The sequence below is a fragment of the Rhinopithecus roxellana genome, chromosome 5 (genome assembly GCF_007565055.1).
Source record: "Rhinopithecus roxellana isolate Shanxi Qingling chromosome 5, ASM756505v1, whole genome shotgun sequence".
NCBI classification, from domain to species: domain Eukaryota; kingdom Metazoa; phylum Chordata; class Mammalia; order Primates; family Cercopithecidae; genus Rhinopithecus; species Rhinopithecus roxellana.
In genome coordinates, this window is record NC_044553.1 from 119496662 (window position 1) to 119521227 (window position 24566).

General features: G+C 54.1%; 1 protein-coding gene across 5 annotated transcripts; it reads right to left on the minus strand.

Annotated features, from left to right (window-relative positions):
- Positions 1-59: 59 nt before the first annotated feature.
- Positions 60-21463, minus strand: KIF7 (kinesin family member 7). Of its 5 annotated transcripts, none has more exons than XM_030931438.1 (19): positions 21264-21463; positions 18818-19169; positions 15951-16151; positions 15188-15581; positions 14472-14991; positions 13818-13934; positions 13036-13263; positions 12097-12230; positions 11540-11655; positions 11218-11367; positions 8374-8576; positions 5812-6009; positions 5273-5398; positions 4952-5128; positions 3614-3829; positions 2393-2599; positions 1481-1616; positions 1096-1242; positions 60-876 (listed from the first exon to the last, which is right to left on the minus strand). In XM_030931438.1, the coding sequence occupies exons 2-19, from the start codon at positions 19143-19145 to the stop codon at positions 509-511; spliced, it is 3966 nt and encodes a 1321-aa protein (XP_030787298.1). In that variant the 5' UTR covers positions 19146-19169; positions 21264-21463; the 3' UTR covers positions 60-508. The 5 variants fall into 5 exon arrangements, with proteins under 5 accessions (XP_030787298.1, XP_030787297.1, XP_010376937.2 ...); XM_030931437.1 differs by having other exon boundaries at positions 1481-1679; positions 12097-12227; positions 21264-21461; XM_010378635.2 differs by having other exon boundaries at positions 1481-1679; positions 11218-11364; positions 21264-21460.
- Between the last annotated feature and the right edge of the window lie 3103 nt (positions 21464-24566).

The following is a 24566-nucleotide window of genomic DNA, read 5'->3' on the forward strand; positions in this document are numbered from 1 at the left end:
GTGTTCCCAAATCTGATTCCTCCTATTGTCTTGTAAATCAAACTCTAAGTGAAAACTTCCCATTTCTCCCTTCAGAGATTTTATTAAATGTTTTTTTAAGATCCTAAAAATGTGCTACATCTCCCAGTTTCCCCTATATACATAAGACCATTTAAACCACAACCTGGTTGCCACCAACCCTTTCGTGATGATTCTTGGCCAAACCACAGAACTACAAGCACATCCATTTACGCCTGAAACCAGAATTGTCCTGAGACTCGAGCAAGACACAAGGCAGGCGGCAATTGGGTACCACAGCTTCAAGAAGTAAGTGGTGGGAATGTGCGTATTTTTTATAATGAGGGTCCAGTTCTTTTGGGCCATGACCCAAATTTGTTGATCCCAACGAGTGTAGAGATGAGGGCCTGGATTTAGGGTGTGCGGTAAGGACTGTCCTTCACAGAAGCAAAACAGGCCCCTTTCAGCAGGATCAGAGTGGTCCCTCCAAGGCAGGGTCTGCCCCGAGGGCTTACAGGGGGTTTTTCCGGACATCAATCATCCCCGGGCTGGCTCGTCGCAGTTCCCGCCGGGGCTTGGACAAAGGCCCAAAGTGCCAGGGCAGGCCTGCCTCACCCACAGGAAGCACCCGCCCCACCAGAGGCTCGGCCACCTCCCGCTGCCTCAGTTCCTCGGGGGATCCCTGCTCCTCGCCACACAGGCTTGAGCGTTTCCAGGTCAAGGGTAAGGGAGCGTGGACCAAGTCCCGCGTCTCCTCCCGGGCGCGGGGGGCCCCCTCAGTGACGGGGTACAGCCAGAGCAGCTCGGGTGCCGGGTGGAGCTCATCTTCATTTCCAGGAGCCTGTCTGCCCTCCGAGCACAGGCTCCTCTTCTCCCCGCCTGTCATGGAGAATAACGCGTCCTCATCAGAAGCAGAGGTGGCAGCACCTTCCCGAAGCCCTAGCTCCCAAGTGCCCGAGCACAATAAGCAACCTGTGAATTGAGCCAATAAAGGCTCGAGGGAGAGTGGTCTCTAAGCTTTCCCCCAAAGAAAGGGGACAGGTCTGACTTCAGAGCGCGGTAGGGCAGGGCTCAGTGATGGCGACAAGGAGGAGTTACCCCTGCTGTGGCCTACAGCGTTCACACCGCTGAGCTTCTGTTTCAGTTCCTGGTTTATCCACATGTAGCGGCCCAGATCCTTCTGCAGAGCTTGAATCCGGGCCTCATACTGCCTCCTGCTGTCTGCTAACCCTTCACTGAGGTGGTCTAGAGTGGAAGGGCCGAGGAGAGGGTGGTGAGGGCCTGCAGGTGGGTAGGCGGCCAGGGCTATGGGGGTAGGGGCTGTGAGCGCCAGGGGCCCGGGGGAGGCTGGGGGCGAGGGGAAGGGGAGGAGGGGGCGAGGGGGGGTGCAGGAGGACGGGGGCCAGGGGGAGACGGGGGGATGGAGGGGGCGGGGTTGTGAGCTTTGGGCCGGGGCTGTGAGCTGTGGGCTGGGGCTATTCACCTCGACTCTGCTGCAGGAGCAGCTGCATGTTCTGCTCGTGCTCCTTCTGCTGCAGGGTCAGCTGGCGGTCCATCTCCAGGCGCTGCCGCTCCAGGGCCACCTCCAGCCAGTACACCAGCCTCTGCTGCTCCTCCAGCTGCATCTCCAGTTCCGAGAAGGCAATCTGCTGCTGGTGCTGCTCCTCTCGGAGCGTCACCACCTGTCCCAAGACCCAGCCAGGCTCAGCCCCCACCATGACCTCTCTTCATCTGGCTAATCCTCAACCACAGACACAGTGTTGGCACACTTGCCACCACGGCACTAAGAAATCACCAGGGTCTTCCCTGCTGAACCAAGACTTAGCCTCAGACACCTTCTCAACAGTGCTCTAGTTATCTTCCAACGATCAGAGCTGGCTCTCACCTTATCTGCTGTCTCTTGCCACCAACCCTTTCCTAACCACACACCATGGAGCTGGCAGAGCCTCAAGCTGTGGGATTTCATCTAGACCAACCTCAGCACCATGGACATCTGGGACCAGATAATTCTTGGTTGTGGGGGCCTGTCCTGTGTGTTATAGGATGTTTAGTAACATCCCTGGCCTCCACCCCCACCACTGTGACAACCAAAAGTTATCTCCAGCCATGGCCAAATGTCACCAAAGGGCAAAAACACCCCCTACTGAGAGCCACTATTGTGGCCATGGACTACCCTGAGGTGAGCCAATCAAAGCAGAAGTGGCGGGGTAGGAAACTGGGTCTCAGTTTCACAAGTAAAATAGGCTTTAAAGTCAGGTGGCTCTGGAGATGAGTTGGTCCTGATTCTGTCCCCCAGTCTGGGAGGAAACGGGATATCCGCTGGAGCAGCTGCCATGAGACACCTCCCCGCCGTGCCGCAGGAGGAGGAGGTGGGGGCCATAGGCTGGTGGCCCACCTTGTCAAAATACTTGCAGAGGAGGGCTCTGGTCTCTGAGGATGAGAGGTAGCTGAGCTTGGCCATGAGGTTCATCTCGCACTGGGACAGCAACGAGGCTGAGGCCCGAAGCACCCGCTGGCGGCATGTGATGGCCTCATTCTTATACTCAATGGCAGCATCCAGGGCCTCGATGGCCTCATCCAACTGGAACAGCGTCCGCTCCTCCTGCAGGGACAGGGGCATGCATGGAGGAACAGCACCCACTGCCTGAACGCTGAAGTCCTGGGCAGACACGCAACAGCCAACACGTAGCCACAACTGGGCCTTAAGGGTCCCCTCGTCCCAAGGGCAGAGTCAGCGCATCGAGAGAGATGCCCCCTGCTCACTGTCACAGCCCCGACCCCAGGGTGAGCTGGGGCCACTGCTCAGAGGCAGCCTGCTCAACTGCAAGCCCCTGTGAATGATCTACATTCAGGAAGCTCAGAGCACCCTAACCAAACAAGGCATGGTTGGGACAGCCACGGAGGCACCAGTGTCTGCTGGGTAAGCTTATACAGATGGGGATACATTTTAAGAAATGCATCATTAGGCATTTTCGACATCATGCAAACATCAGAATGTACTCACACAAACCTAGATGGTATAGCCCACCACACACCTAGGCCACAAGCCTGGACAGCATGTGACCGTACTGAATACTGTAGGCAGTTGTTAACCGTGGTGAGTATTTGTGTATCTAAACATAGAAAATGCACAGTAAAAATGCAGTATTATAATTTTCTGGGAGCACCATTGTATTAGCTGTCTGTTATTCACCGAAATGTCACACAGCACATGACTGTAGTCACATAGGCCTTCTCTCTGCTCAGGGAACACAGATGTGTGGGCATGAGGTGCACTGAGTATGCTCCTGACACTGCTATCCACACACAAAGCCAAGATGTGCGGGCAGGTACTTGAATGCAGCACAGGAGTCCGGGCTCCAGCCAGAAGGGAGCTGAGGGATCAGCACGGCCTGGCCTCTGTGTTCCAGCCAGTGAGGCCAAAGCAGGGGCAGAAGGGCCAGGCCAGCCCTCCCCAGCCCCCACCTCCACCTAACAGTGCAAACTTGGGTCTGCTGACAGCAAGGCCCAGCACCCGCAGAGGGCTGGAGCAGGGGCTGAGGAGAGCAGACAGAGAGGCAGATGATGGGAGCCAGGGGCAGAGGCTGAGGGGCTGAGCCAGGGGGCCGCAGGGTACCTCGGGGGACAGCAGGTTCCCCTGCCTCAGCTTGCTGTCTATCTCCAGGCGCTGCTTGAGCAGCGAGTCCTTCTCCTGGCGCAGGCTGTCGATCTCCCTGCGGATCTGCTGCTGGCTCTGTGCGCTGCCCTGCCGCAGCTGCCCACTCTTCTCAGACAGCTCCTTCTCCAGGTGCTCCAGCCGGCTGGACACTCGCACGATGTCCTCATTGAGGGCCTGGGGGCAGAATCGCCAGGGATTAGAGAAGGAACAGGCACTGTCCTCACAGGGTGACAGAAAGGGCCGGATGCTAAGGAGGAATTGGGTCCTTCCCTCAAGAAACCAACACTCCAAATGTTCTGCTCAGCAGGGAGACCAGACTTAGTTCACAGAAGCTCCAGGAGGTGGGGCTAAAGGGACCAGAGCATTCGCAGAGGGGCACTCAGAGATGGTGAGAGGAGGATAAGGACCAAAGGGACGTGGCCCTCCTGGCAAGAAGGGGCAATGGGTAGGGGTGGAAGGAATGACCTGTCACTGAGATGACCGGACTGGACAGTGATAGGAATTGGCCAAGCCCCAAAGGCTTTTCTGGGAGCCAGATGCAGGAGGAAGTGAGGGCTCTCCTGCCCGAGGGAAGTTATGGATCATCCAGTAGCACCCTGGATCCTCCTGGACATCAGAGAGATGCGTGCCGGCAGGAGCAAGGCTCCTGGCCTTTGCAGGCCTGGGACGCTGGGTATCTGGCCCAAGTCCCTGTACTGGAACAGGCCCTGCATCAGTGACTGCCATCCCCCTCCAGCCGTCATGGTAACGTTATGACCCCATCTGACAGAAGAGGATGCTGTGGCTCAGAAGCTGACCTTCCTATTCTAGATGGAGTAATGATGCCAGGCAGAGAAGTCTCTTTCTACTTGGTTATACCACCTTCCAATACCTGTACCTCCTCATTTTTCCTGCACAGGCCCTGAGTAGGGGGTTAATGAGTGAAATGAACTGGAGGAGGGACACTTAAAAGAGGTTCTTCTGTGCATACATCTGTAACCGTGTCATAAATATCCTGAAGCCCTACGGCTCATGGGGAGGCACAGGATAGAACCCAGAAGGACAGAGCTTCCTCTGTCTGGAACTTACCTGGCAGAGATACCACCTAGAAGAACCTCGTCTGTCTAGACCTCGCCTGGCAGGGACATCACCTGGCAGAACTTCACCTGGCAGGTTTATCACTTGGAGGGACCTCACTTTGCTAGACCTCACCTGGCAGAAACTTACTTGGCAGGAACTCACCTGGCAAGATCTGTCCTGGCTGGACCTCACTTCACTGGACCTCACCTGGCAGGATCTCTCCTGGCAGGGCCTCACCTGGCTGGACCTCAGGCGCTTGCTTTCCAGCCCTGTCTTCTCCTGCATCAGGGCCTCCTTCTTGGCCAGGATGGCCTCCCGCTTGTGGAGCTCCTCCCCAAGCTCCTCCAGTGCCCGCCGCTGCTGTAGCACCTTCTCCATCTCCTGGTCCAGCCATTTCTTCTGCTCCTCAATCTTCTAAGGAAAAGCAGGGAGGGAGGGAGGGAACTCAGGGCCCACCTCTGGCTTTGTCAGCCACCACTCAAGGTTCACTGGGGAGAAAGGTGCACCCACCAGCCAGCCCCCAGGGGAGCCCTGGGTGCGGACGCAGCCTGGCCCCACCTGCTGCTGCTCCAGGCTGACCACAGAGCCGTTGCTGCCACTGCGCCTCTTCCTCTGAAAGGCCGCGATCTCTTCCGTCTTAATCTTCAGGATCTTCTGCTGCTGCTCATGCTTCAGCTCCAGCTCCTGGGTGAGGAGCTCAGTGGGCAGGGCTGTTTATGGTGCCAGCATCTTACCAGAGCCTGCCACTGATCCCAAAGCCCCCAGGAGTGCCTGCCCACTCCCAAGACGGCCCTGTGAAGCGTCCCCCAGACCCATCCCACACAAGTCTCCCTGGAGACTGGCAAATAGACGCAAACACTTAGAAATAAGCCCATGCCAGTCACCTCATATACCTCATCTCACTGAAGTCTCACCCTGGCCTTGAGTTTCCTGTAACACTCCGCATTTTCAGATGAAAAAACAGACTCAGGCTAAGTGACCTGCTTTCTAAGGTCACGTAGCTGTGGGTGGCAAACCCCACCTGGGCTCCCCTGGCTGGGCCGCCAGCTCAGCCTACTGGCCTGGACAGAGGGTCCCCGCCCTGCCGTGAGCCTGACCTTGACGCGGTGCTGCCGCTTGCTCATCTCTGCCTCCAGGCGCCGCTTCTGCTCCGTCTCCTCGCGAAGCCGCCTCTGCAGTTGTCCCTGCTGCTGCCGCATGAGCTGCACGTTCCGCTCGAGCTCCTGCAGTCGCTTCTCACTCTGGGCCGACAGTGACACCAGCCGCTCCGTAGCCTGCTTCTTCTCCTTCAGCACCTGGGACCCACACAGTCTTCACTGGGCCATGCACGGGGCTACTGCGAGCCTGCCATAGTGCTTGTTGAGCTGGGCACTCAACGAGGGCAGGCAGGACCAAAGGACTCATAAATGGACAGAGGGACAGATAGAGGGCAAACGGATAGGTGGGTGGTAGACCAATAATAACAACAAAAGGCCGGGTGTGATGGCTCACGCCTGTAATCCCAGCACTTTGGGAGGCTGAGGCGGGTGGATTACTTGAGGTCAGGAGTTTGAGACCAACCTGGCCAACATAGTGAAACCCTGTCTCTACTAAAAATACAAAAATTAACTGGGCGTGGTGGTGGGAGCCTCTAATCCCAGCTACTCAGGAGGCTGAGACAGGAGAATCACTTGAACCCGGGAGGCAGAGGTTGCAGTGAGCTGAGATCGTGCCACTGCGCTCCAGCCTAGGCAACACAGCGAGACTCTGACTCAAAAAATAATAATAATAACAATACTAATAATGGTAAATACTATGACATTTACCATGCACCAGGCACCATACTAAGAGCTCTGTATATGAAATGATCCTAACGAGCCTAAGAAAAGTGTAATTATGATTATCCCTATTTTACAGATTAGAAAACTGAGGCAGAGAGGTTAGGAAACTTGACCAAGGACACATAGCTAGTAAGTGGTATAACTGGGATTCAAACCTGAGCAGTCAGGCTCCAGAGCCCATGCTCTCAACCACTCCATGATATTGTCTCTTGGACATTTGAACTGAGAAAATAAGGAATGAATGATGGGTGGGCACCTGCAAGGATGGACGGATAGAAGGGTGGGAGGGACAGATGGCTAGGTGGGCGAGATCATATGAAGGTAAAAAAATAGGACAGACCAGGCACAGTGGCTCATGCCTGTAATCCCAGAACTTTTGGGAGGCCAAGACAAGTGGATCACCTGAGGTCAGGAGTTCAAGACGAGCCTGGCCAACATGGTGAAACACTGTCTCTACTAAAAAAAAAGAAAATACAAAAATTAGCCAGGTGTGGTGGCATCCGCCTGTAGTCTCAGCTACTCAGGGGTCTGAGGCACAAGGATCGCTTGAATCCAGGAGGCGGAGGTTGCAGTAAGCTGAGATTGCACCACTGCACTCCAGCCTGAGCAATAGAGTGACACTTGGTCTCAAAAAATAAAAAAATTTAAAAAATAGGATGGAGACTGTTATGGGCTGCATTGTGTTTCCCCAAAATTCCTGTATGAAAGCCCTAACCCCCAGCACCTCAGAAAATGACTGTTTAGAAAGAAGGTCTTTAGAGAGGCGATTAGTTTAAATGAGGACATTAGAGTAGGCCCTAATCCAATATGACCAGGGTCCTCATGAGAAGAGGAAGAGATACCAGGGCTGCAAGCAGACAGGGGAAAGGCCATGTAAAGACACAGCCAGGAGGTGGCCGTCTGCACGCCAAGGAGTGAGGCCTCAGGGGAAACCAGACCTGTGGACACCTTGAACTTGGACTGACAGCCTCCAGAGCTGGGAGAAAGTAAACTTCTGTTGTCTAAATCCCCCTAGTCTACGGAAGTTTGCTATGGCAGCCGTAGCAAACTAAAACAGACAGAGAATGCATGAATTAACAAAAGGGGATGGAAAGGGTGGATATACCTGCGGATAAATGGACAGGTGGTCAATCCACTGATAAAAGGCTAAATCAGCTAGGCGCGGTGGCTCATACCTATAATCCCAGCACTTTGGGAGGCCCAGGTGGGCAGATCACCTGAGGTCAGGAGTTCAAGACCAGTCTGGCTAACATGGTGAAACCCCGTCTCTACTAAAAATACAACATCAGCTGGGCATGGTGGCGCATGCCTGTAATCCCAGCTACTCAGGAGGCTGAGACAGGAGAATCACTTGAACCCAGGAGGCGGAGGTTGCTGTGAGCCAGGATGGTGGCCCTGTATTCCAGCCTGGGCAACAGAGTGAGACTGTCTCAGAGAAAGACTAAACCAATGCATGGGTTTGATGGACACATGGACCAACGGGTGGACAGACAAGGGAGTATGGGATGGAGGGGTAAGCGAATGGAGAGCTGGAAGGGGGACCGGGGGACAGAGGACTGCATGCTACAGGGTAGGTTTCTTTAGATGCCCACCCTTCACCCTCTCGTTGGTCTCCCAGGTAGTCTTCAGGCAGGACCTGCCCCCCTGCCTCTACTATGTGTAAAGCCGGGTGGACCTCCGGCTTGTATACGATACCAGACTCACCCTGGGGGACCAGGGCTGGAGCACAAGGTTCCACAGTGAACTTGGACCTCGGAGCCCACATGTCCTGGTCCCAAGGATGGCAGCCTAGGAGGCAGGAGTCACCCCAGCACCCCACCCTGAGGCCCCGAGACTGACCTGCACCTGGCTCTGAGCCGCAGCGACCCTCCTGCGGAACTCCTGGAGCCGAGACTGCTCGCCAGCATCCTGGGGCTCCTTGCCCTCGAGCTCCCGCAGCTGCCTCTGGCCTTCGCTCAGCTCAGCCCGCACACGCTCTGCCTCCTGCTCCAGCTCCCGGATACGCTGGCTATGCTGGCGGTTCAGGGCCTGAGCTGCCTTTCCTGGAAGAAAGCAGGACTATGTCAGCACAGGCAGCCCTGCTCCAACAAGAGGGCAAGCTGTTTGTCCCCCTGGGAGGTTTCCCAGCCCTTGGACATCTGCGTGGGTTTCACCAAGCCTTTGTACCACCAGTACCACGGTTTACTTAATATTTTTCTTCAAATCAACTCTTTATTTATTTATTTATTTATTTATTTATTTATTTATTTATTGAGACGGAGTTTGGCTCTTTTTGCCCAGGCTGGAGTGCAATGGTGCAATCTCGGCTCACTGTAACCTCCGCTTCTCGGATTCAAGTGATTCTGCTGCCTCAGTCTCCCAAGTAGCTGGGATTATACGCACGCACCACCACACCTGGCTAATTTTGTATTCTTAGTAGAGATGGGGTTTCACCATGTGGGCCAGGCTGGTCTCGAACTCCTGACCGCAGGTGATCCACCCGCCTTGGCCTCCCAAAGTCCTGGGATTACAGGCGTGAGCCACCGTGCCCAGCCTCAACTCACCTTTTAAATGAGCCTCATCCACTGCAGCGACCCAAGGAAATTACAAATTAATTAGTTTTATTTTTACCAAATGCATTCTAAAATAAATATATAACCTGAACCTGTATATAATTAAGCTTCTAGAACTAACTTTCATTTCCAGGAAATCTGGAGGACAAAAGAATGAGCTAAATGACACCACAAAAAAAGCGAACAGACAAATCCCAAACGTGGGGTTTGGGACATTTCACAGGATGACTGAGAGAAGGGAGATGTCAGAGACCTCAGAAACAAATATAGTTGGCCCTCTGCATCTGTGGGTTCCACATCCATGGGTTCAACCAACCATGGTTGGAAATCATATTTTTCTAAATAAATGGCTGCATATGTACTGACCATGTATAGATTTTTCTTGTCATCATTCCCTAAACAATACAGTATAACAACTATTTATACAGCTTTTACATTGTATTAGGTATTATACGAAATCTAGAGATGATTTAAATCACTTCCTTTAAAGTGATTTAAAGGAAGATGTGGGTCAGTTACTGTAAATACTATACCATATTATTTACTAAACCCTTTTTGAGCATCCACAGATTTTGGCATTCACGGGGTCCTGGAACCATTCCCACATAGACACCAAGTGATGACTGTATGATGTGTGTGTGGAACAAGTTTGGAGCCTGATTCAAACAATCCAGCTATAAACAGACACTGCTGATAATGGAGAGAATGTGCTTATGCTCTGGTCATTACGAGGACATTAGTGCCAGGCGCGGTGGCTCACGCCTGTAATCCCAACACTTTGCGAGCTGAGGCGGGCGGATCATGAGGTCAAGAGATTGAGACCATCCTGGCCAACATGATGAAACCCCATCTCTACTAAAAATACAAAAATTAGCTGGTTGTGTTGGCACGCGCCTGTAGTCCCAGCTACTCGGGAGGCTGAGGCAGGAGAATCACTTGAACTCGGGAGGCAGAGGTTGCAGGTGAGCCAAGACATGCCACTGCACTCCAGCTTGGCGACAGAGTGAGACTCCGTCTCAGAAAAAAAAGAAAAAGGACATTAGTTTCATTAGGTGTGCTGATGGTATTACAGTTAGGCTAAAAAAAAGTTCATATTTTTAAAGCAGCACACTGGGAGGTATAGGGAAGAAAGGACATGAAGTCTGGCATGTCCTTCAAAATATTCAGCAAAGAAAAAAGGGAGAGGTAAAACAAATGTGGAAAAATCTTGGTAACTACTAAGTCTGGAGGATGGGTATACGGGACCCACGGTACTCTGGTTGAAAATATTTATGATGAATTTGGTAACAAATTCATTAACTATTAAAATAAAAATGCTCAACTGGCCACCACCTAAAATTACCCCCTGTCCCCTCTGCTCATATCACCAGTAATAGACATAACACAATTTGGAGACACTCAGTTCTCCACGACACTCACTGTGTGCTCCCCAGAACTGAGAGATACTTTGCCCAGCACAATGGCTGAAACATTGCAGTCACTTGATAAAGAAGAAGTGCTGGGTGTAGTGGCTCATGCCTGTAATCCCAGCACTTTGGGAGGCCAAGGCGGGTGGATCACCTGAGGTCAGGAGTTCAAGACCAGCCTGGCCAACATAGTAAAACCCCATCTCAACCAAAAATAAATAAAAAATAAAAAAATTAGCTGGGTGTGGCGGTGGGCGCCTGTAATCCCAGCTACTCAGGAGGCTGAGGCAGGAGAATCGCTTGAACCCGGGAGGCAGAGGTTGCAGTGAGCCGGGATCGCACCATTGCACTCCAGCCTGGGCGACAAGAGCGAAACTCTGTCTCAAAAAAAGAAAAAAAAAAAAAGAAAAAGAAAAAAAGAAGTACTGCTTACTAAGAGCTATTCTAAGCACTTCACCTGAATTAACTCCCTTCACCCTCACAACACCCCTATTCAGGAGGTACAATGACTATCCCCATTTTAGAGATGAAAAAACTGAGGCACGGAGGGGTTATGCTACTTGTTCAGGGTCACACAGCTGGAAGAGGCTGGGCTGAGTATCAAACCTAGGCCATCTGGCCCCTGCTCCTAACCACCTCATTGTTGAAATCCCTCTAGAACAGTGCAGAAGTAATGATGAGAAGTCCCCCTCAGGTGGGAGGCCCACCTGAGGCCCACCCCTCACCTGTGCGGACCAGCTCGCCAATGAGCTCCTCCTTCATGCGGATGTTGATAGCCAGCTCCCGGATCTTCTGCTGGGCCTGGGCCAGCCGCCACTCTGAGGCCGTGGCAGAGGGGACCTGGCGGGCCTGAAGGGCCTTGCTCCCACCAACTGCTGCAACAGGCAGCCTGTCAAGGTTGCTGCCCCAACTGACAATGGGGGAGACAGAGGAGTGGAGGGCAGGGGCTGCCAGGGAGGGTGGGTGGACTGTCCCAAGGTGGTGGCTGGCCCAGGACTGTGAAGGGGCAATGGGGAGGAGGCCCTCTGTGCACCCCACCCAGCTTACCTCTGGACCCTGGGATGGCTGCATCCAACTCTTCAAGGCAAAGCTCTGGGCCCTTCTTCTCTGGCAGACTCCCTGGGCGGGCCCTCGCCCTCTGGCTGCAGTTGCTGATCCCATTTCTGGAGGACAGAAGAAGAAGGCCGTACTCCTCCCCAACCCCTGCCCCAGCCTAGCCACCCCCAGGCCTGGAGGGAGGAAGAGAGGCCACCAGGTCTTCCACCTCCCAGGGTTGATATAAACTCAGGATGTGAGTCTGGCAGAATCAGGAGTCTATGGGCAGAGTTTTAGGAGGTACAGGGCAGCTGGGCGGCACAGAAGGCCATCCTGGAGGCTGAAGTCAGGAGGCCTGGGCCCACCCTGTATCACACTCACTCCGGTGAGACCTTTCACCTCAGAGCCCACAGGTCTCCCCCAAGGGCTAGCCAGGGCAACATAAGGGCACCCTAGGACCCAGAGGCCTTCCCACTGCTGTCAGGAGAGGAGACGGTGGGACCCCCAGCCTGCCTAGCCCTGAGCCCTGATCAGGCCCTTGTCAGGTGGGGGCAATGGGTCCCACTCACCTGCATAGGTTTAAGGTCCGCCTGGGCAGCTCCTCCTCCTCCTCTTCCTCCTCTGAAGCAGCTGAAGAGCCACTTCCCAGCCTGTTCACCTCGGTCAGCAACTCAACTCCAGCCTCCCTGCCATTTGTCACCTGCTAGGGGAGTGAGCCATTTCCCATTTCAAGTCATCGTCCCTGCAGTATACCCCGCCTTGCCTGCCCTCCTCACATCTCTGCCTCCTCAAGCCCTGCTTTACCTTCATGATCCAGCCCAAATGACCCCTCTGGCAGCCTTTTGAATCTCAAGCTGGAGTGAGAGCTTCCTCCCTCCCCTCCCGCCTGCTTTGGCTCCCATGATATCTGGTACTCCTCAGGTGACAATCTGCCCTTTCTACCTTGCGTACAGGTCATCTGCACCCAAGTCCTATCTCACCAACAATTCCCTGCCAGAGTGATGGGTGAACACGAGACTTCTGCCAACCCCCAGCTTTGAGAGCTGAGATGATCCAGGCCTAAAAGCCCCAGAGGACCCAGAACTTTCAGGCAGAGCAGGAGTAACCTTTGTCCAAATAAGGTTCACCATGTGGAAAAGTGAACTTGCAAAGAGAGCCATCCAAAGACAGAGCGGGTGGTCTGAAAGGTGATGAGCTCTCTGTCTGCAGAAGTGTACAAGGTTTCCACCTGGTGCCGGAAGCCAGAACCCCCTCTGTAACCCCTCCTCATTCCAAGTGATCCTCAGCTACCCCAGGGATGCCCGATGCCACTGGACCCTTCTGAGAAGCCCAGAGTCATTCAAATCTTGGCTCCTCCTCTGGGGGCACCTGAAAGCAGCCTCTCGCATCTCACAGCCAGTCCCATTAAAACATGAGTGGGGGACACATGCCCCAGTGCCCCCTTCCCCTGCCCCGAGCTTGACCAGTCCAGCAGGGCCCACTGACACCCAGCCTCGCCCTCTCCTCACCTCTCCCTTCTGCTCAGAGCCAACTTCATCTCCAGGGAAGCACGCAGGGGGCACCATGCCCAGCACGTGGTCGTGGGCACCCCCCAGGGGGGCTGTATGAGGTCGAGGCACAAAGGACCCGGGAGGCAGGCCATTCAGGAGCCCCGGGCCCCCCCAGCCAGGCCGCACTAGCTCTAACCGCAGCCGCAGTTCCACCATCTCCTCTTGCTGCTGGCGCAGCCGGTCGCTCTGCAAGACATGGTCCAGGTGCCGAGGGGGCATGAATGCCTCAACAGGCAGGAGTGTAGGAAACTGAGGAACAGGTCTGAGGCCACTCTACCATCTCTGGGCTAAAACTGAGGAGGGTCAAATACTCTCCTTTCTTTCCTCCTCCCCTGACCCCAACAACTCTGCAGGAGTTCAGACTCAAACTCACCCCTCAGGTCCCATCACACTCCTATCCTGCCAGACCGCCACCTCCAACCGCCGCCACCAGAGGGCGCGAGGAGCAATGCGGACCTGGTTACGCCAGGCCCCAAGGTCCCCCGCTGCTGCCCCTTCAGTCCCTTCTTTCGTCCAAGCTCACACCACCCAGCAAAGCTGCCCTGCCTGGCGGTCCTGCACACCCACCTGCGCTGTTGTGATGCTCCCCTCCACACTTTCGCTCATGTGCACCTCCTAACTCTACTCCCCTACCCCGCAGTATCCCATCCTAACTCCCTCCCATCCTGAGAAACTCAGCTCTGCCTTCCCTCCACTCTCCTCTGGGGAGCCTTCCCTGCACTGTGAAGCGGGCGCCGCACCTGCAGTTTGTACTGCTCCATGGCGTCCTCCAGCGCAGCCAGAAAGTCTCGGTTCTCCTCCTCCAGCCGCGCCACCTGGTTCTGCAGGCTCAGCAGCTGCTGCGCCCCCTCATCCTCCTATAGGGCAAGGAGAGGGGCTTCAGAGGCGGGGGTTGACAGGGCGAGCTGGACACCTGGCCTCTTCTTGTCTAGCCCTGCTTCCAACCTACTCTTCCAAGCCCTGCCTGCAGTGGGAACTCCAGACCCACTGGTGGGGAGGGCACCCCAGACCCCAGCTGGCCTGGATGCCCTCTGCAAGCCATTTGGGTCATCTCTTGTAATTATCCATCGTATTTGTATTAATAATATCACCACTATTATTAGGAACAATTTATTGCATCTTCACCAGCATGCTAGCCACATGTGACACCCTCAGCCCTTACAACATCCCCACTAAGAGATGGGGTAAGTCCTACGGTTGTCCCTATTTTACAGCTGGAGACCTGAGGCACTGTAAAGTTAAGGAAGTGAACACGGTAATCAGCAGAAGTGACCGAATCCCTAATGTGCCCTGCCAACCGGCAGGAGGCAGGAGCACAGCTGCTGTCTGAAGACCCTCTTCCTTCCTCTCCACCACTTCCCCCTGCCCACAACCACAACCTGTCCCTTGGTCACCTTTCGCCCGCCGGCCCCCTGCGCCGCCTGGCCCTCGACGGAGGCGCTCTCGATGCCGCTGTCGGGCCCGGAGGCGGAGCTCAGGGCGCTGCGTTCACCCTCGACCACACACAGCCAGTCGCGCACCTTGCGGGCGGTGGCGCCGGGCAGCCCGGGCTCGGCCTGCAGCTCACGCAGGAGGCTGTAGGCGGCGTCGGTGCAGGCTCGGTAGCGCGCGCACTCGGCGTCCAGGCGCATGGCAACCCCAGCGGAGGCGGTGACTGGGCCCGGGACGCGCCGGCCGCGGTGGATGATGCGGGTTTCGGAGCGGTGCCGTGGCTGCCCCCGCGCGCCGCTCGCCACCTCTTCGGGTGGCCGCTCGGCCTCGGGCCGCCAGTTGACCGTGGCGTGGTTGCGGATGTTCTGGGCACGGCTGGCGTAGTTGAGGGTGTTGAGGGTCTCGTCGAAGTCGGAGGAGGAAGGGCTGACGCAAGCGATCATCACCGTCTTGGCATTCCCACCCAGCGAGTCTTTGAGGATACTGAGGGCGCGAGGGGGAGGCTCTCAGGGGCCCTGACACGCCAGGCCCAGGGCCAGCGGGCCAGACCCGGGACCGGCTCCTGGCACGGCTCCCCATGGGCCGGAGACCTGGGAGTACCTGGGCTTCCACCCCCAGTGGCGTGACACTCCCCGCCTCCCCGACCCCCAGGCCACACAGGAGCCAGGGGGAAGCTCACCGGGTGATCTTGGAGTCCCGGTAGGGGATGTGGCTGCCCCGGCGCTGAGGGTCCCCCAGGGCGCTGATGACGTTGCCCAGCGCCAGGAGGCTGCTGTTGATCTGGATGCTCTCCTTGAGCCGCTCGCCGGTGCTGCCCGTCTTGAGCACCCTCTCTGAGCCTGCCAGGTCCACGAAGTGGAACTTGGAGACGAGCAGCTGGCCCTGGGCGGGGCGGGGCAGGCGGCTGGGGGCGCGCCCCCGCTGCTCCAGGGTCACAGTGAAGACAGTGTGTGAGCGGCTAGACAGGCGGTTGAGGTGCGTGGCTCCCGTGTGCCGCGCCGCGTTGCCCATCTCCAGGAGACTCAGCACCTCGTCCAGGCCCTCCACGTCCACCTCCTTCACCCCGCACAGCACTGCCGGCACAGAAGGCCGTGAGCCCCAGGGCAGGGGCCGCCAGACTGACCAGCCAGGAGGGCAGGCAGAGCAGAACTAGCCCCAAACTTGCCCTTCCTGACCCACCGCTCCCTCCCCACGCCCACGGGGTACTGCCCTTCCTAGTTCGGGCTTGAGGGGCTCCGGCTTCCCACTGGCCCACCTCAGTGCCTCTCACTCTGGGTATAGAAGCAGTACTGAACTCGGAGATAGGAAGCTAAAGCAAAACCTCCCAGGGCTTGGGTTTTCCATGAGGAGTTGCCATTCCCAGACAGGTAAGCACCCCACTCCAAGCAGGTGAAGCCTCCCTAAACCCCTCTCCGTCAGCGGAGGACCCCGGAGTTCCTCACCAACATTCCCATGCTCATCTTCCCGGAGCTGGATGTCACGGCTGGCAGTGCCCACCTCGAGCAGGTCCCGGAACTCCTCCTTGTACACTTCCAGATAGGATACATGCACCAGACAGTCAAGCAGGTCATTCTCATCGATGAGCTTGAAGGCCTCGGCCATGGCCCTCGGGACAATGCCCTGCTCATCCTCAAGGAGGGAGGCTGGGGAGACACCGCAGGGCCTCCTGCCACTTCAGCTGGACATGGCCCAAGTCCCCCAGGCCCGCAAGCTCATAGGCCCCTGCCAGAGCTGGAGGATGGTGCTCTAGGATGGAGAAGACAGTGGCCAAGGCCAGGATGGGACAGGTGGCCTGAGCTAGGCCATGCTCCAGTGTGGTCAGGCAGAAATATAAAATTTAAGAGTTGGAAGCAACCTCTCCTGATTCAATCAACCCCTTTCATGATGTAAGCATCCCCTTCACTGCATCCTCAACACATTAGCAAATAACCTTGCCTTGATTACTCCTAATCCATGCTGTTATCTAAAGGGCCTCCTAAATTTATCCCAAGGAAATAATCAGAGGAAGTTCAGAACAGCACTCCTCCTCATGACTTCAAAAAATGCAAACATCCTAAGTGTCCATTTGAAGATCAAACAGGAGATCTGGCCAAATCAACTTTTTTTTTGAGATGGAGTTTTGGTCTTGTTGCCCAAGCTGGAGTGCAGTGGCGTGATCTCAGCTTACTGCAACCTCCACCTTCTGGTTTCAAGCGATTCTCCTGCCTCAGTCTCCTGAGTAGCTGGGATTACAGGCGTCTGCCACCATGCCCAGCTAATTTTTGTATTTTTAGTAGAGACAGTGTTTCACCATGTTGGCCAGGCTGGTCTCGAACTCCTGACCTTGTGATCTGCCAGCCTCGGCCTCCCAAAGTGCTGGGATTACAGGCATGAGCCACCGTACCCAACCAACTATTTTATATTCACAATGGAATGCCAGGTAGCCCATTAAAAAGTTAGATTTTTTTTTTTTTTTTAGACACAGGGTCTTGCTGTGTTGCCCAGGCTGGTCTCCCAACTCCTGTGCCCAAGCAATCCTCCCACCTCAGCCTCCCAAAGTGCTGGGATTACAACTGTGAGACTCTGTGCCTGGCCTAAAAATTTAGATTGAAGAATATTTAATAATACAGAGAAATGTTCATGATACATTGTTTTTTTGTTGTTGTGTTTTTGAAATGGAATCTCGCTCTGTCGCCCAGGCTGGAATGCAGTGAAGCAAACTTGGATCACTGCAAGTTCTATCTCCTGGGTTCAAGCAATTCTCCTGCCTCAGCCTCCTGAGTAGCTGGGATTACAGACCCCCACCACCATGCCTGGCCAGTTTTTTGTTTTTTGTTTTTTGTTTTTGAGACAGAGTCTTGCTCTGTCACCAGGCTGGAGTGCAGTGGCGAGATCTCGGCTTACTGCAATCTCCGCCTCCCAGGTTCAAGCGATTCCCCTGCCTCAGCCTCCTGAGTAGCTGGGACTACAGGCATGCACCACCACAACCAGCTAATTTTTTGTATTTTAGTAGAGACGGGGTTTCACCATGTTGGCCAGGATGGTCTCGATCTCCTGACCTCATGATCCACCCGCTTCAGCCTCCCAAAGTGCTGGGATTACAGGCATGAGCCACCGTGCCCTGCTCAGTTTTTGTATTTTTAGTAGAGATGGGGTTTTGCCATGTTGGCTAGGCTGGTCTCGAACTCCTGACCTCCAGTGATTCACCCGCCTCCACCTCCCAAAGTGCTGGGATTACAGGTGCGAGCCACCATGCCTGGCCAATGATACACTGTTAAGAAAATCAAACAGGACACAAAAGAATGTGCATAATATAATCCCATTTTTGAAAAGTAAAATAATTTTCCCAAAGAAACTGGAATGCTAACAGGGCAGGGGATTTCTGAAAGGCAATTATCAAGTACTTTTTATTTCGTGCATGTGTTTTGCTGTATTTTCCTAATTTTTTTACGACAAAGTATGTTTCTGTAACTGCTATGGTCTGAATTTGTTTATGCTCCCCAAAATTCACACGTAGAAATCCTCACCCCCAATATGATGGAAGTGGGGCCTTTGGAAGTGGGTGGGGAGAGCCCTCATAAATGGGATTAGTTCCCTTGTAAAAGAGAGCTGAGAGTGACGCCTTCTGTGTTCTACCATGTGAGTTTAGAGAGAGAAGGTGGCTGTCTGTGAGGAAGAAGGCCCTTCAATCTGCTGGTGCCTTCATCTTAAACTTTCCAGCCTCCAGAACTGTGAGGAATAAATTTCTGTGGAGGAGCCACCCAGTCTATGGTATTCTGTTACAGTGAAGGGAGCAGAGCAAGGCAGTAACCTGAGAGAAAGCAGGTTGTGTTACTTAAAAGGGGACCCTTCCTTCAGTTGGCCCAAAGGATCTTTCTCAAAACTGCTCCAGAGCCTGGCTGAAGCACCTTGCAGCCCTGCTGTGCAGCATCCAAAGCACGCCTCTTCCAGGACACACGGTCCCCGTTCCCAACTGCTCCAGCTAGAACACAGATTCCTGACCTTCCCCAGCCAACCTGACAACCTCCAGAGACATGCTACCTTCCCACACCCTTCCTCTGCTGAGGTCCCCAGAGCCAGGCAGCATGGCGCCATCTCTATGGAGGTGAGAAGGCCACTCACCTCCAATGACTCTTCCTTCCTGCCCTGCCTACCCCACAGACATGGCTGGTCCCAGCCTGGGCCACAGATCTCTGTCTAGGAAATTGACTCTTCCTCCCCCAGCATCCCCACCTTTCACGGGGACAGGCAGCAAGAGGACAGGGGCAGAAATCCAGGAAGGAACTAAGGCTCCTTAAAGTGGGCAAAGGCCCTGAGCAGGGTCACTCACCCACACTGGCCTCCCCCATGGTGTACGTCTTCCCTGAGCCCGTCTGACCATAGGCAAAGACAGTGGCATTGAAGCCCTCGAAGAAGGCCTCAAGGAGGGGCTGAACGCAGGCCTGGTATACGGCCTCCTGCCCGGCATCCTCGGCCAGCACCACGTGGAAGCCAAAGTGTCGGTCACGGCCCAGGGTGATGCGGCCAAGCCCTGGCTCCACCTGCAGGCAGCTCTGATGCCCGTGCAGCAGTTCCTTGGGCAGCAGTGGTCGAACTCGCAGGGCAACCCGCACTGGGGCCTCCTCAGGCCCTGGCAGCCTCTGGGCCTCCAGCCCCATGCTGAGGGAGGACTGCTCTGGGCCCTGTGGAGAGAGAAAGAAGCCCTGGCCATCAGCACTTGTACTCCAGGAGCTAGACTCACCCTGCAGGGGACTTGAGCCAGACCCTGCAGCTCCTGACCTTGGAGGGATTGGGGGGAGGGTGGTCAAAGTTCAGAACATCCCCGTGTCCAACCTGGTGCTCAAAAATTGCAAGGGTCATGGCATATATAGTCCCCCTAAGTAACATGTCATGGCTCCCAGCACTGGCGAAATGAGGCCCTAACTCCTGCACTCCAGTGTTTCAGCTGCATTCTTCCCTACGGCCCAATCTCCTAGAATAACGCACACACACAGCACCACACCACACCACACCAGGGAACTCTTGTCCCTAACACCCACTGGGTTTACCACAATCTCTGTCTTTGTCAAGTCACCCACATCCCCTGCCCCACCTTCTTCAAAAAAGTCAACAGATCCTTCAAGACCAAGCTCTCACCACCAAATCCTGCCAAATCCATCTCCTAAATATCTCTCAAGTTCACCTGCTCCTTCCCATTCTGTTATCAAAGCCCTGGTCCTGGCCACTGACACTGTGCCAGGATGACTTTGAGCAGCCTTCCCCCTGGTCTCAGTCTCCCTGTCCCATCCCGCAGGGTAGCCAGGGATATCTTACTTTTTCTTCTTGAGACAGGGTCTCCCTCTTTCACCCAGACTGGAGTACAGTGGCATAATCACTGCTTACTGCAGCCAAGACTTCCCAGGTTCAAGTAATCCTCCCACCTCAGCCTTCAAAATAGCTGGGACCACAGACGCGTACCTGGCTAATTTTTATTATTATTATTATTATTTTGTAGAGACAGTCTAGCTATGTCATCCAGGCTGGTCTTGAACTCCTGGGCTCAAGGGATCCTCCCAAAGTGCGGTGATTATAGGCATCAGCCACTGCGCCTCAGGGGCATCTCTCAAAATGCAAATGCAATTATTTCACTCCCTGCCTAACCCCAACTCTCCAAAAAAAGGCTCTCCACTGCCCTTGGGATTCAAAATATTAAGAAAAAAAAAAAAAAAGACAAGCCTTAAATCAGGCCCTGACTCCCTGGATTACTCACCTCCCACACCCCAGGCCTTTCCTTGCCTCCTCTCTCTGCCTGCAACGGCTAGGTGTTACCCAAGCCTCCTCATCCCTCCCGGCTAAGGCTGCAGGCACCTTCTTCTTCTTCAGGGAGCCACGGAAGCTCCCCTTCTCTGTGACCCCACCACTACACGCAAACAACCCCCAGTGCTGTTCCACCCGCCCGTGACCACTCTACTGCAACTGCAGGTTACTACCCGCTTCTCTCCCCCACCTCCCAGACCAGGAGCTGGAAGGCGGGGACCCTCTGGGTCCACTTTGCACTTCATCACCAGCGCCCAGCACAAGGTCCCACGCTGCCCAATAAACAGTGATGGATAATCTTCATCCAAAGAACTTTCCACGTCGTCCCTCCTCCTACAGCGTTCTTCACCCCCACGGCCACCCCGGCACGTCATTCTTTACCCTTTAACCTCTCTCTCAGCACAGTAACCTCTCATTAATTCAATCACCCGGCCCCTATTGGGCGCCCGATCCTGGGCACAGAGCGGTAAACTCTGCCTCGCAATACCGTGTGGGCCTTCGCGCACCCCTCCTCCGCGTGAGCATTCCGAGCCCGGTGCAGTCCCGGCTACCGCGCGCCCCTGCTCTCCGCACAGCGCTACGGCTCCGAAGGCGCTCTGACAACCCCGCAGGCGCAATCCCGAGCCAGGGTAAGGCAGCCGGGGCTGGGGGCGGCGGGGCGCGGGACTAAGCTCCCGGAAAGTTGGAAGAAGTGATTACAAATGGGGACCCGACTCACGCGGCCTCGGCGCTCTCCCCTCCTTGCAGGCCCGGGATGCCGGCGTCAGCCCCCAGATGTTGGGAAGAGGGCGCTGGCCAGTCCAAGGAAGAGCTTCCAGGAGGCTGGGGAGCAAGGGTGCGGGGCTCCTCATGCCGGCTCAGGTCTCCCAGGCGTGCCGGCTCCCAGGGTCACTAGGCCCAGGCCTGCGCGAGGAGGGAGCGCGCGCCTCCCTCCACCCACCCGGTCCTCGCTCCTAACCCGCTTTCGGGCCCACACTCACCTGCCTGGGTGCAAGCGCCGTCCCGGGCCAGGCAGTCAGACTTCGATCCCCAGTGCGGCGCGCTCCGATGCCGTCATCGGGACCCCCGCCCCCCCAAACCAGCCCTCCCCTCACCCGCAACTCCGCCCGTCGGGGCTCTCGGGGGCGGAGGCACGAGCCGGGCGGCGTCGCGGAGTCTGCCCGCAGACAGGGCGGGCGGGGCCCGTGCGGAGGGCCCAGGCCTGGAGAGTCTGAAGCATCCTCCTGATGGCATCGACTTATTTTCTAGAATGTGTCTCCAAACTGGACTCCAGGCCATCCTGTCCTCAGCCCCGAGTCACCTTCGTCCCCCATCTCTGTTTTCCACTCCCAGTCCCAAACCACGCCCCCTGCACACCACTCACAAAGCCAGCAGAAACCTCCATCTCCCCACGTTTAAAAAAGTTTTCTCAGTTCTGAGACTCTCATTTTCTCACATTTTAGTATTTCTAAAATTGAGTTCCATCTTACACTCATTGTCGAGAGAAATTTGGCACCAGGAGGGGCAAGAGAGGTGATCTGGCGGTGTCCATGGCAGCCGGCAGCCTCAAAGAGATGGTTGTTGTCTTCACCTCTGAGACCTCTGATCCATTGTTTGCACTGGAAGCACCGTGAATGGGTGAATTTTATAATCTGAAAACATATTTGTCACTTAAAATGCCATTAGAAAAAGTAAACTTCACTGTCGTTTCTAGTGATATTTTATTATGTATATAGAAGATTACCTGGCATAGACAGGCAACATAATTAAAGGCTATAGAAAGTGCCAGGCTCTTCAGATAGATCTATATTAGGAAACCCTCAGCCTCTAGTAACAGAAACCACAATTTGAAGTGGCTTGAACGATAAGGTCATTTGTTATCTTGGGGAACAGTGAAACCCAGAGGGATGAGGGCTCCTGGGCAGGTTGAGTCAGTGGCAACATTACCAAGGAGCTGGCCTTTTTAACTGTTTTTTGTTTTTGTTTGTTTGTTTGTGTGTGTGTGTGTGTGTGTGTGTGTGTGTGTTTTGCCATTACCTTCAAAAGAAAACGTCCAGAGGAAGAAGACAGCAGTGTGTGGCAAGGCATGCCCTTTGGATCAAGAGCCCTCCGAGCTGATTGCCTTCCCATTCCATGTACCACACAGCTTAGGCCTGTCCACCCTCAAACTAATCACTGTCAAGGGGATGGAACTACCATGATTGGCTTGCAATACCTGTGTGAGACAGCGTGGATATAGGGAAGTCATCCACAATCTCCACAACCACATCCTCGAAGCTTCATAGAGGAGAGGCTGGCCAGCTGATTCATGTATCGCAAAGGACCATGATTCAGGTACCAAGCATCCATCTGTCCGATGCCAGGAGCTGTGCCATTTCCTCCAATAGATAATTCAATTAAGGAGAAACTAAAACCTCAAGCAATTGGAAAGAGCACATGAAACCCCTGGTGTTCTCTGACATGCTGTAGAATGACACCGTTGGTCCCAAATATTCTAAATCAGTTGGGGTCCTGAACAAGAACAACACAGAGCAGCCTGCCGCTGTGATACCCAAAGAGAATCATTTTAGACCCTGAAAATGTGAAGAAGCTGAAAACTGAACTTGGAGCTTCATGTGTGTAAAATGTAATAAAAGGTGATGATGATTAATGAAACATCATGTTTTAAGAGGTACAATTCTGGGCCAGGCAAGGTGGCTCACTCCTGTAAACCCATCACTCTGGGAGGCTGAGGCAGGCAGATCCCTTCAGCCCAGGAGTTTGAGACCAGCCTGGGCAATAGGGCAAAGCTGTTTCCACAAAAAATGCAAAAAATAGGCAGGCGTGATGGCATGGGCCTATAGACCCAGCTACTCCGGAGGTTGAGGTAGGAAGATACACTGGCTTAAGCCTGGGAGGTAGAGGTTGCAGTGAGCCAAGATGGTGCCACTGCATTCTAACCTGCGTGAGACAGCGAGACCCTGTCTCAAAAAAAAAAGAGAGAGAGAGAGAGGTACAATTCTAATTACAATTACAGTAATTAAATTGTAGAGAAAATAAAATTAAAACTTTTATGTTACAATAAATTTTTAAAGAATTAGAAAGATGTACCTTTTTTCTTGCTCTTTCTGGTGGATGTGCAGTGTTTTTCTGTGTATCAGTAGTACTCATATGCAACAATCTGGTTTGTGTACCCTAGTGTCCAAATTGTGGCCTTTATCACTATTTTCCATTAAAAGTAGTTGATGCCATGTATTAGGGTAAGAACTGGAATAATTATTTTGTGGTCAAAAAATTCAGATGCTTTTAAAATGTATGTTGTAGGCCTGAAATGACAAAAGCCCCAACTTAAAGGGGTTCTTACCGGCCAACTTGTGACATCATGAGCTTCAGAAGAGCAAAGAATAATTATAGTTACTTGAAACAAATTGAGTCTGTAAAAATTCCTTTTGTGGAATTTGACAAGCTGATTTTACTACTTATATGGAAAAGCAAAGTGCCAGAAGTTGCAAAAGACACTTGCAGAAGGGCAGTATGGGTGGACTTGCCCAAGAAGATGTGAAAACATATTTGAAACTATTGTAATTCAGACAATGTGTTCATGCTACAGGAATAACAAACAGAACAATTTGGAAACCAGATCTGTGACAAAGTAGAGAGTGCAGATCAGTGGGGGAAAGCTATTCAGTCCATCAAGCCGAACCTGGTCCATTGTTCATCAGACATCAGTAAATCAGAAGTTTTCAGCTGACATTCGAGAGCACTCTTTTTTTTTTTTTAAGACAGAGTCTCGCTCTGTCGCCCAGGCTGGAGTGCAGTGGCGGGATCTTGGCTCACTGTAAGCTCCACCTCGCAGGTTCATGCCATTCCTCTGCCTCAACCTCCCAAGTAGCTGGGACTACAGGCACCCACCACCACGCCCGGCTAATTTTTTGTATTTTTAGTAGAGACGGGGTTTCACTGTGTTAGCAGGGATGGTCTTGATCTCCTGACCTCATGATCCGCCCGCCTTGGCCTCCCAAAGTGCTGGGATTACAGACATGAGCCACCACGCCTGGCCTCGAGAGAACTCTTAAACTTCCTGCAGTATACAATTCATTTAGAGAGAAACTCAAGGCTGAGTATGGTGGCTCATGCCTGTAATCCCAGCACTTTGGGAGGCTGAAGCGGGAGGATAGCTTGAGCCCAGGAGTTCAACACCTGCCTGGGCAACATAGCAAGACCTCGTCTCTACAAATAAAAAAAAAATTAGCCGGGCATGGTGGTGTGCACCTGTGGTCCCAACTACTCTGGAGGCTGAGATGGGAGGATTGCTTAAGCCTGGG

Excerpts from the sequence above, each read along its gene's own strand:
- KIF7 (XM_030931436.1), bottom strand. The coding sequence starts at position 19,145 with ATGGGGCTGGAGGCCCAGAGGCTGCCAGGGCCTGAGGAGGCCCCAGTG. Across the intron at positions 15,582-15,950 it reads AGATGAGCATGGGAATGTTG|TGCTGTGCGGGGTGAAGGAG; the intron begins GTGAGGAACTCC and ends CTGTGCCGGCAG. Across the intron at positions 2,600-3,613 it reads GGAACCTGCTGTCCCCCGAG|GAGGAGCGGACGCTGTTCCA; the intron begins GTACCCTGCGGC and ends CTGTCCCTGCAG.